Source organism: Arachis stenosperma, chromosome 3 (assembly GCF_014773155.1).
Source record: "Arachis stenosperma cultivar V10309 chromosome 3, arast.V10309.gnm1.PFL2, whole genome shotgun sequence".
NCBI lineage: Eukaryota > Viridiplantae > Streptophyta > Magnoliopsida > Fabales > Fabaceae > Arachis > Arachis stenosperma.
The window spans coordinates 33007415-33019779 of NC_080379.1; the positions used below are offsets into that span (position 1 = coordinate 33007415).

The 12365-nt window shown below is 35.1% G+C and overlaps 1 protein-coding gene across 2 annotated transcripts; it reads left to right on the forward strand.

Moving 5' to 3' along the window:
- The first annotated feature begins 2660 nt into the window (after window positions 1–2660).
- LOC130968891 (preprotein translocase subunit SECY, chloroplastic) lies at window positions 2661–11894 on the forward strand. Of its 2 annotated transcripts, none has more exons than XM_057894374.1 (8): window positions 2661–2906; window positions 3322–3479; window positions 3604–3989; window positions 4178–4477; window positions 4551–4640; window positions 4729–4852; window positions 5108–5271; window positions 11260–11892. In XM_057894374.1, the coding sequence occupies exons 1-8, from the start codon at window positions 2746–2748 to the stop codon at window positions 11482–11484; spliced, it is 1608 nt and encodes a 535-aa protein (XP_057750357.1). In that variant the 5' UTR covers window positions 2661–2745; the 3' UTR covers window positions 11485–11892. The 2 variants fall into 2 exon arrangements, with proteins under 2 accessions (XP_057750357.1, XP_057750358.1); XM_057894375.1 differs by having other exon boundaries at window positions 2681–2891; window positions 11260–11894.
- Window positions 11895–12365: the final 471 nt, after the last annotated feature.

The following is a 12365-nucleotide window of genomic DNA, read 5'->3' on the forward strand; positions in this document are numbered from 1 at the left end:
TTATCCAAAGGAGAAAAACAAACCCTCTCCTCAGGATCGGACATTATCAACTCAAAGTTTCTCTCGTCCTCTCTATTCTCACAAATCTTATGATGTCTACGGAAGGTATCACAATACTCGCTATCTACTACGGGAACACAAGACAGAACGGTGGTATTTACCCAGGTTAGGAGATTAGAGGGAACCTTAGTCGACATGCTGAGAATAGTAGAATGAGACATAAAGTCTATCCCTGCAAATGCAAAGTGAAGAAGTCGTTACTAAAAAGTGCTCGGACATCGTCCAAAAGAAGTCGGTCAAAATAGGCCAAACAAGAAAAAGCCATTTTTCGAAAATTTTTCGAGGCATAGCAAAATGGTGCCTCTCCCACGTGACAAAAATAGCATCATCACACAGAAGCGACACCATTGGAGGCAATACAACCAAACAAACAACAAAATGACTACAGTTTTTTCAAAATTTTTTCAGAAGTCCTTAGACGATCTCAAAACAACAAATACAAAATTGAGACGCACAACCAAACATTCCAATACCAGCTCCAATCAGTGAAAAAAAAACCAAAAGATTTCTCAAACAAAAAGTAATGCAATAACAGTCCAAGCAACCCCAAGAATCGACAAACAGAGCGCATTAACCCCAACACCATTACTCAGAGCAGTCTCAGGTAAACAGAAATGCAAGATTATCAGGAAGAAGATAAAAGGAACCAACATGGACGAAGATTTTAAGGAGGGGCACGTCAAACAGTAACAAAGCGCGAACGTTCCTCTCCGAGGTAAGACCTTCAAAAAATCCATGATGGAGAAGTCTTGGAAAGTAAGAGTAAATAAAAAGTAAGAAAGGAAGGGAAAAGATCTTTACGAAGGAAAAAAGGAAAAATAAAGCACTCTTGGAATTGGAGAAAAAGGGAAAAGGAGAGTTAGAGGGTTTTTTATAAGAGACAAGGGGCAAACGGCCCCTTAACTCCTCTTTAAAGCGTGCGCGAATTCTAAGAAAAAACTGCCACGCAATCTTCGCTCCTCATTAAAGTGATAACGTTCAAATTTTCAAAAAACACGTCGGGTAACCCGACCTTTATAAAGGTGGCGTACCGACATCAAAACCATAATCACAGCATTGCTCGAGCCTGACCTTTTTAAAGAGCTCAGGACTCAAGTAGGAACATTGTTCATACCTTGGTCCAATAAGCAAAAGTTAGACCTAATAAACAAAAAGACCCACCAATAAAGGAAGCTTCCACAAATGCACCCAACCTCTTTAAAGATGTCGGACACTGACAAAGGAGCCCAGCTCTACTTGTCCAAACAAGTAACTGCCTCTGCAAATCTCTCCAAGTATCTCTATCACCTCCAAAAAGATAGACCCCAACAGCTCTCAAGATAAAGGGAACGGTCGTCCACCAACAAAGGTAGAACTACTCTAACAAAGGTGGTTATCAACTTTACTATAAATACACTGACACCCCTCAGGTATAATTCACGTTAAACTAAGACTAATTTTTTTTTCTTGTCTTCATCCCTTTTAAATTCCACAAATAATAAAATAATTTACTTTCAGTCAAAGATTCACTAAAGTATACTTTTTTTTTCTCCTTAAAAATCGCTTCATTCTTTATTATCTATGTAACTATATGATTGCATGAAATGTGTACTCCATAACCCGCAGCTTTTAAGTGAATAAGAGAGATCATGTCATTTGAGTTATAGTTCGTTGGCTTAATGATAACTTATAATAGAGTTTTTAGCATACTTAATTATAAGTTCGTTTCTTCTTTGTAATTTTTTGGAAATAAAAAAATAAAAATATTTTAATACATAATTAATTTAATAAATGAAAAAATACAAAATGATAAAAAAATTAATAAAAGTAGACAAAAACTTAAAAAAAGAGAAAGAAGAAGACGATGTGGATAGACATTATGCGTGGAATTGAGAAGTAACCGCAATATGAATGAAGTAGAGTTAATTGATAATTATATTTTTAACCTTTTTTAAAATAACAGTTATATTAATTATTCTTTATTAATAGAATTAAAATAAAAAAATTAAAATTGGCACCAATTTTTTCATATTCACTTTATATATTGTTATAGAATTATTATAGATTATAGATTACACATTGTTATAAATATAAATAAAAATGGGGTAGAAAAAGATGAATTATTATGACACACTATAAAATAAAATTGGTGGAAATTTTTTTATTTGGAATGATCGTAGAATATGTACATGGAGAGAGAAAATCAAGCCTCAATGTTTTAAAAATGATAATTATAGCTGTTTTTTCATTAGGAACAATATTAGAAAGTAAATTTAGATACTAAAATTCATGTTTTGTCATTATATATGAGATGATTATAGATTATTATTAGAGAAAGTTTAAGAAAACAATATTTTTATTAAAATTTGACTAATATTTAACTAATAAAAAAAATAAATAATTTTATATTATTAGATGAAATATTATACTATTAAAAATATTAATAATAATTAATTAATAGTTATAAATCATAAAATTTATTGACTTCTAACACTCCTTTTATTGTTGTTGGTGTTGTTGTTAACTCTTTTTTTTGTTTTTTCGGGTATTTTAGTTCAGCAGCTTTAACCAAGATCACAAGCGTAATAGCGTACTTTTGTTTCGTCAAAAAAAAAAAAAAAAAAAGGAGAAAGCCCAACAGTTCCCACATTTTGTTCCGAGGCTGGTATTATTCGTGAACGAGCACAAGTTAGTTTGTGGATAATAATGTTGATAACGGTCAGGGATGCTTCCTTTTCTTCTCCACTCTGTTCTTGGCAGCGTCGTTTCAGCACAAAACTCAAATATTCAATTTTCCGAGCGAGTTTTTCTGTCCAGAGGACACCCAACACTAGCCTCACATGGAATCCCAGGCATGTCTCCACCTGGTAAATGATGCCAAAACCTGTTCTTTCATTGGTTCCTCTTCCAAAGTGGGCTCTGTCCTCTGCTAGTTTCACTTTTCAATGTTGTAATGCAATCTATCAGTTAATGTATCTCTGATTCAGAAATACTTGCAGCACACTAATTTGGTTTAGGTCTTTACAGTTTGTGTTAATGTTATTTGCAATTATTTTTGCATAGTGTTTGAAATCAATTTGATTTTTAGCGTATACATAGCATGATGGATTCTTTGTAAGACTTGTAATGAACCTGACTAAATGTGAAAGAATTACAGTTAATTTTTGGCAAATCATCCCTTGGTGAACTGGGGAAAGTGCCCTGGGATCACAAGCTACTCTATTTGTAATATGTTCAATGACTTGTGATTGTTAACCACCTGCTGCTTTTGACTTTACGCAGCTATGATGCATCGAATTTCGATCCCTTGGGTATTAACCCGGATTTATCTTCCCGGTTAAATTCTACTTGGGAGAATGTAGTCTCCTTGTTTTCGCAAACTTTTGAGAGTGCTTCAAGTACAGACAAGGAAAAGCCTAATTCTTCACGAGGAATAGCAGGTTTAATTCCTGACTTCATAATATACATTTTTTAAAATTTGTGTTTTTGGATAAAAACTCCTGACTTGATCATTTGATGAACTTGATGTTATGTAGAAGTGATTATTTATCTTCGTATTTGCAGCTGCTATAGAGGATAGTTCAATTGATTTTGGAGATTTCTTTAAAGGTCCATTGCCAGGAAAGTTTCTCAAGCTTTTAGGGTTTCTTGCCTTGTCACGTCTTGGTGTGTATATTCCTCTAGGGGGGGTTAATAGGGAGGCTTTTGTTGGAAATTTAGATCAGAATAGTTTATTAAGCACTCTGGACTCGTTTTCTGGAGGCGGTATTGGTAGGCTTGGGATTTGCTCCCTTGGTATTGTTCCCTTCATCAATGCACAAATTGTTTTCCAGCTTCTTGCACAGGTATATCCAAAGTTGCAAGATCTTCAGAAAAGAGAAGGTGAGGCTGGAAGAAAGAAAGTTCTTCAATACACTCGATATGCCTCAGTTGGATTTGCAATTGTACAGGTCAGGAAATTTGTGATCTATGTGAACACTGCATTTTCTCTTGACTCATGTTTAGATTTAAAATTCTCATCTTTTTAAAACTCATATCTTCTTTATTCTAACTTAAATTACTCTCTTTTTAAAATTTTAAAATGTATACTTATCTGATGAAGTTGTTATAATCATCACTCCTGTTTTTTTCATTTCAGGCAATTGGCCAAGTCCTCTTTTTACGTCCTTATGTGAATGACTTTAGTACTGAGTGGGTTCTTTCATCTATTATCTTGTTGACTCTTGGCTCTGTGTTTACAACATACATCGGTGAACGAATCACAGACCTAAAACTCGGCAATGGCACCTCTCTTTTGATATTTACAAACATTATCTCCTACTTGCCAGCTTCTTTTGGTCGAACAATTGCACAGGCATTTAACGATGCTAATTATATTGGACTTGCTACCATCATTGTGTCCTTCTTTTTGTTGGTAGTTGGTATTGTCTATGTTCAGGTATGACTCATTTCAACTGTTAAACAAAGATGTATCTTGTGCACGGAATATTGATCCTACCAACGGCTTTCAGGAAGCAGAGAGAAAAATTCCTCTTAACTATGCTTCAAGATTCACTAGCAAAACCAGAGGACTTGAAAAATCTGCCTACTTACCCTTTAAGGTCTCTCCTTTTCACCAGGTCTTTTTTATAATTTATTTAACTTTTCCCAAAATTCAACATTTAAGAATATAGATGTGCACATTGACAGGTAAATAGTTCTGGGGTAATGCCCATCATATTCTCTACATCATCATTAGCTCTTCCCGGTACTTTAGCACGCTTCACTGGTTTGAATGCATTGAAGCAAACTGCAGTAGCTTTGAACCCAGGGGGTATGCTGTTCATTTATAACTGGATTTATGTAGCATCTTATTTAGACTTGAAATGTCGGATCCTGTATATTCGACTGCTAAATGCTCGCATTTCTTGCATTATGAAACTGCTTTTAGATAACTGTTTGTACGAATGTCGGAAGAGATCTGGATATTTTTGTCATGCATTGGTAAAGTGGAAGCTTATCATGTTGTGCTACCCTTGTTTTGTCTCAGATATTGATTCGTACGTTATAACTGGACTTTCTATTGCAGGCTCCTTCTATGTTCTATTTAACATACTTTTGATTGCCTTCTTCAATTACTATTACACCTTCCTACAATTGGATCCTGATGATGTGAGTGAGCAATTGAAACGACAAGGTGCTTCAATTCCACTTGTCAGACCTGGCAGAAGTACAGCTGCATTTATCAAAACAGTAAATTTTTCCTTCTCTATTTTTACTTTCATTGACTACCTTATTAATTACATCATCTTTTTATTTTAACAATATTGTATAGTGTTGACTAGATCAAATCAAAATCAGATTCCTAATTCCTTTCTTGAATCTTTTATGTAAATAAAATTAATTATAAATTTTTTCCTTTTTAGGTTTAGCTTAATTTTAGAGATTTTATGATTAGAAATCTTTTCTTTATTTTAGGCTAGTATTTTTCCCTTCTTTCCTATTTTCTAGTTATTTCTATTTCTGTAATTCCTCTATAAAGAGGCTGATTCCCTGTACATTTGATAACACAATACATTCAAACACTTCAATTTGGTATCAGAGCAGGATCTCTGCACTGTGCCTCTGATTTATAGCTATGACTGACAGTTCCTCAGTCATTAATCCTGAACAGAAGGAGAACACCACTCCTACTCCATCAGATTTAAAATCTGAGCAACGGGTACTAGTTAGTGGTGACTCCCATTCAGTTCAGATCACCACATTTCGACTCAATGGGTCAAATTACCTTAGGTGGTCTCAATCAGTTCAGATGTATATCCGTGGAAGAGGGAAGATTGGATATCTCACTGGTGAGCGAAGCCAGCCTAACATCACTGACCCACAATATCATGTGTGGGATACCGAAAATTCCATGGTGATGACATGGCTGGTGAACTCAATGGAGGAGGATATCAGCAGTAACTACATGTACTATACCACAGCCAAAGAATTGTGGGATAGTGTCAAGGAGATGTACTCTGATCTTGGGAATAAATCCCAGATTTATGAACTTACTCTAAAAGTTAGAGAAATTCAACAAGGGAGTGACAATGTCACCAAATATTTCCACACATTGAAGCGGGTGTGGCAGGATCTTGACCACTTCAATAACTACAAGTGGAATTCAGCCGCTGATGCCAAACACCACCAACAAACAGTGGAAGAAGGGAGGATATTCCAGTTTCTTGCAGGCCTCAACGTGGAGCTAGATGAAGTTCGTGGCAGAATTATTGGAAGAGCAATCCTACCCTCAATTGGAGAAGTATTTGCTGAAGTTAGAAGAGAGAAAACTCGTAGAGCTGTGATGATGGGAAAATGCAAGACTGAACAGACCTCTTTGGAGTCTAATGCACTTTTAGTGGCACGTGCTGCACTTAAAAGTTCATCAAATCAGAAGCACCCCTCCAATCTTTGGTGTGACCACTGCAATAAACCTCGTCACACCCGAGAAACCTGCTGGAAGATTCATGGAAAACCAGCACATCTTAAAGGCAGCAAACCTGGTCCCAGAATATGCTCTACCCCAACTGCTCATGAGGCTGAAAAATCATCATTGAGTAAGGAACAGGTTGAGCAGCTCATAAGGCTGTTAAATTCCAGTTCTGTGTCTAGTACTCCTAGTGGTTCTTTGGCTCAAACAGGTAATTTTAGTATTCCTATGTCCCTTAACTGCACCTCAAACTTGAATGCACCATGGATTGTCGATTCAGGTGCATCTGACTATATGACCATCCTCTCTCCTTTATTTAAAACTTATTCTCCTTGCTTTGAAAATGAAAAAATTAGAGTTGCTGATGGTAGTTTTTCATCTATTGCTGAAAAAAATACAATTAAACTGTCCAAAAACATTGACCTAAGAAATGTCCTACATGTACCAAAGCTTTCTTGTAATCTTCTCTCTATTAGTAAAATCTGCAAGGATTCCAATTGTGCTGTGACATTCTTTGACACTCATGGTAGTTTTTAGGACCGGATTTCGAGGAAGATGATTGGCAGTGCTAAGATGATGGATGGGCTTTATCACTTTGAGGATATTTCGGAGGATAAAATAGCTCAAAGATTTAGTGTTATAAGTTCTATGCCTATAAAGGACCAAATAATTCTCTGGCACAATAGACTAGGACACCCTAGTTTTCCATATCTCAAACATTTGTTTCCAAGTTTGTTTAAAAATATTGATTTTTCCTTACTTAAATGTGAAAGTTGTATTCGTTCAAAAAGCCATAGAGCTCCTTATTACTCTCAACCTTATCATGCATCTAAACCTTTCCACTTGATTCATAGTGATGTATGGGGTCCATAAAAAATAACAACTCAATTTGGAAAAAAATGGTTTGTAACTTTTATCGATGACCACACACGACTATGTTGGATCTATCTCATGCATGAAAAATCTGAGGTTTCTAAAATTTTTCAGTATTTTTCAACAATGGTAGAAACACAATTTGACACAAAAATTTCAATATTAAGAAGTGATAATGGCACTGAATACTTTAATAAAAATCTTGGTGAATTTCTTCAAAAGAAAGGTATTCAACATCAATCTACATGCCCCAATACACCCCAACAAAATGGCATTGCTGAAAGGAAGAATAAACACCTTCTTGAAGTAGCACGTGCCATTATGTTTGAGGGTAATGTTCCAAAGTATTTATGGGGAGATGCTGTTCTAACAGCAGCCTATCTCATAAATCGAATGTCCACACATGTGTTAAATTACTGCACACCGTTGGATACTTTCAAAAAGAATTTTTCAGCATGTAGGTTGCATTCTGACTTACCTTTAAAAGTATTTGGTTGCACTGTGTTTTTACATACACCTTCATATCGAAGTAAACTTGATCCAAGGGCAGTAAAATGCATTTTTATTGGCCATTCCCCAAGTCAAAAGGGTTATAAATGTTTCAATCCACACACCAAGAAATTTCATGTAAGTATGGATGTTACTTTTTTGGAACATGAAACCTTTTTTCAAAAGAATTCTCTTCAGGGGGAGAGTCTAAAGGAAGAAAATTTTTTGCATGAACCTTTACCCACTCCTATCTTACATATTGAGGATACAACTTCCACTAATCAAGTAAATTTTGAAACAATTGCAAAACAAGATGTGGAAACCAATTCTGAAATTGTGCCAGAATTAGTTGGAATCCAAACAGGAAAAGAAATACCACAAGAAAAGGAGCTTCGGTGTTATGTTCGGAAATATCCCAAGAAGACTAGAGAACAGCCCATCATCTCTATACCAACCCAATCTGAAAACCCGGAAGACGGCCCAACTGTAGTACTTCAGGAACTTCCAGGTAAATCTGAAATTGTCACTTCTAATAATAATTTGCCAATAGCCCTTAGGAAAGAAACCAGAACCTGCACAAAAAAAGTACTCAAAAACAGCACCAACCATCCTATTTCCAATTATGTCTCTTACCAAAATCTCTCTCAAAAACATCGAGCTTTTACTTCTAAAATTACAAATCTGTTTGAGCCTAGGAATATAGAGGAAGCACTAGATGATCCCAACTGGAAATTAGCAGTGATGGAAGAGTGGCATGCACTCAAGAAAAATGAAACTTGGGAGATTGTAGATCTGCCACAGAATACAAAATTGGTTGGCTGCAGGTGGGTTTTTACCATCAAGTGCAATGCTGATGGAAGCATAGAGAGGTATAAGGCTAGGTTAGTAGCTAGGGGATATACACAAACCTATGGAGTAGACTATCGAGAGACTTTTGCTCCAGTTGCCAAACTCAGTTCTGTGCGGATTCTCTTATCTCTTGCTGCGAATTACAATTGGCCTTTACATCAATTGGATATAAAGAATGCTTTCCTGAATGGGGAACTAGAGGAAGAGGTGTTCATGAAACTTCCACCTGGATTTGAAGCTAAACTAGGGAGGAATAAAGTGTGCAAACTAAAGAAATCTCTCTATGGATTGAAACAATCCCCAAGAGCTTGGTTTGAACGACTTAGAATGGTGGTGAAGGGACTTGGTTATACTCAAAGCCAAGCTGACCATACACTTTTCTATAAGCATTCAGCAGCTAATAAAACTGTCATCTTAATTGTATATGTGGATGACATTATTCTGACAGGTGATGATTTTTGGGAGCTAAAAGACTTGAAGGAGAAGCTTGCCAAAGCATTTGAAATCAAAGAACTTGGCTCATTAAAATACTTCCTTGGAATTGAATTTGCAAGGTCTAAGGAAGGCATTTTTATGAACCAACAAAAGTACATCCTAGATCTTTTAAAAGAGACGGGATTACTTGGTTATAAAGCTGCTGAAACACCTATAGAGCCCAACTTAAAATTGAAGCCGGCTGAACCAGAAATTGTAATGGACAAAGGGAGATATCAGCGGTTGGTAGAGAGGCTAATCTATTTATCCCATACACACCCGGATATAGCATTTGCTGTGAGCATGGTAAGCCAGTTTATGCATTCACCTGGTCAAGAACACATGGATGCTGTCTTTAGAATCCTAAGGTACTTGAAAGGGTCGCTTGGGAAAGGGTTACTCTATAAAAAGCATGGACATCTTCAAGTAGAAGCTTATACAGATGCAGATTGGGCTAGGAATGTCATGGATAGAAGGTCAACATCTGGGTATTGTACTTTTGTTGGCGGAAACCTGGTTAGTTGAAGGAGTAAAAAACAGAGTGTTGTGGCACGAAGTAGTGCAGAAGCTGAGTTTAGAGCAGTGGCTCATGGAATATGTGAAGCACTATGGGTAGAGAAAATCCTACAAGAACTAAAAGTTTCCATTTCTCCACCAATGAGGTTGTATTGTGACAACAAATCTGCAATTTCCATTTCTCATAATCCAGTGTTGCATGATAGAACTAAACATGTTGAAGTTGACAAGCATTTTATCAGGGAAAAGATTGAGAGAGGACAGATTTGCATCTCCTATGTTCCAACTACGAAACAATTAGTAGATGTTCTAACTAAAGGATTACCCAAAAAGACTTTTGATAGCATAATAAGCAAGCTGTCAATGAATGATATCTTCAAGCCAGCTTGAGGGGGAGTGTTGACTAGATCAAATCAAAATCAGATTCCTAATTCCTTTCTTGAATCTTTTATGTAAATAGAATTATTTATAAATCTTTTCTTTTTTAGGTTTAGCTTAATTTTAGGGATTTTATGATTAGAAATCTTTCCTTTATTTTAGGCTAGTATTTTTCCCTTCTTTCCTATTTTCTAGTTATTTCTATTTCTGTAATTCCTCTATAAAGAGGCTGATTCCCTGTACATTTGATAACACAATACATTCAAACACTTCAATTTATAGAATTATACACTTGAATATCAATTTATGCTGATTAATCCAACGTAAAGTTAGTGAGACCTAAAGTTTACTATTGAGGTGATTTGAGATCCCAAGGAAAAGGTGATCTTGTTTTCAAAATTAGATTTCAAGAAAGCTTATTTTTGAATCAGTTGGAATGGTTTGGATAAAGTATTAAGAAAGGTTTGGGATGTGATAGAGAAATTACAGTTTCAAGATGCCTTTCATCCTCCTCTTTTTGCATTTATTGTTAGTAGTAAACCTTGATCCTGATTCATAGTTCATTGACTTTTGACACAAGAAGATCATCTGCCTCCATATCTTTAACCTTATCCAATTGCTGACGATACTATTTTCTTTTTGGAACCAAAGGGAAAGTTTTTTGGTAACCTTTTAAGTTCTAACAATTTATTTCTCGAGATTGTGTTAAGATTTGATAAGATAACTTCATATATCAATTATAGATATCTTTTTCCGCCAAGGGGAATTGATTTTTCCTTTTGTCAAAGATTCTAATCTTCTATGCCTAAAAATTGGGTTTGTTAACTGCACTATTATTATCTCTAAATTGAGTAAATTCTAGAGATTTTTCCTTTCTGTTTTTCTTTTATTTTTTTTGAATTATTGGGAAGTCCAATGATTGCACTATAAAATTCCTTGGACCCAAACAGGGGATACTAACATTTCATCCACGTTCTGCTACCACTTGAGCAGCTTTTATTCTTCCAATTAATTATATACATGTTACTAGTTTTATATGTATATGCAGTAATGTGATATATGTAGGTACATATTGATACCCAAAAAAATTAAAAAGGTGGCGATGATTCTTGTAAACAGTATTGATGTCCCTACGTTTCAAACTACTGTTCAAGTGCCATGTACATTCCACTAACTACTTTACAATGCAGGTTCTTAGTCGAATATCAGTTCTGGGTTCAACGTTTCTGGCTATTTTGGCTGCTGGTCCAGCAGTTGTTGAGCAGACAACGCACTTGACTGCATTCAGGGGATTTGCAGGAACGTCGATTCTTATTCTTGTTGGTTGCGCAACAGATACGGCTAGAAAAGTTCAAGCTGAGATCATATCTCAGAAGTACAAGAACATAGAATTCTATGATTTTGACAAGTACTGACCATGAGAGGATTTTGGTTGTTTATCCAATCTAAGCAGAAATTGTTTTACTTTTTGGCTGGTCAAAATGTAGCTTCAGAATACATAGAGGTTGTTTACGATGGGGAATGCATAAAATGGTCTTGATGCTCTTTTAACAAAAGGGAGATGAATTTACCATGTTTACCTACTCTATTGGAAGCATCTAATACCCTCCTTGGGAAGTCAAGGTGAATGAAGTATGTTGTAATTTATCAATGTAGATCCGAGGGTATATCAAAATATCAAATATTTCTTATCTATCAACTATCATACTAATTTACTAACTTTTTAATTTTAGTCGCTTGAGATAGTAAAATGGCGATTCTAGTTGTACAAGTGTTTTTGTAACAAAGTTCAGTCAAATTGGGAGAAGTCTAATGAAAAAAAAAATCGCACATACATCATTTCTCTTTTTCCACGCTTTTTGTGACACAGACATTTTTGTTAGATTACAAAAAGTTATTGATATAGCACAAAAATTTTGCACATGACACAAATTTATTGATATAGTATAAAAATTTTATACATAACACAAATATTTGCATATAATACAAAGTTTTGTACAACACAAATTTTTGTTACGAATATATTATTAATTGAGTTAATGTTCTGACTATGTGGTCTTTAAAAAATTTGTACTGGACATCAAAATATATGTGTTGTATGCCAATATTTTTCTGTTGTACATTGTGCATATTTTGTTGGTTAGTTGTTAATGTTTTGAATATGTGGTCCTTCAAGAATTTTTATGCTGAGCATTAAAATTTGCGTTTTACACTAAATTCTTTTATGTTATGTACTCAAATTTTTGTATTTAATATTTTTTGTAGGTTGAATATTAATATTTTAAGCATATAGTCC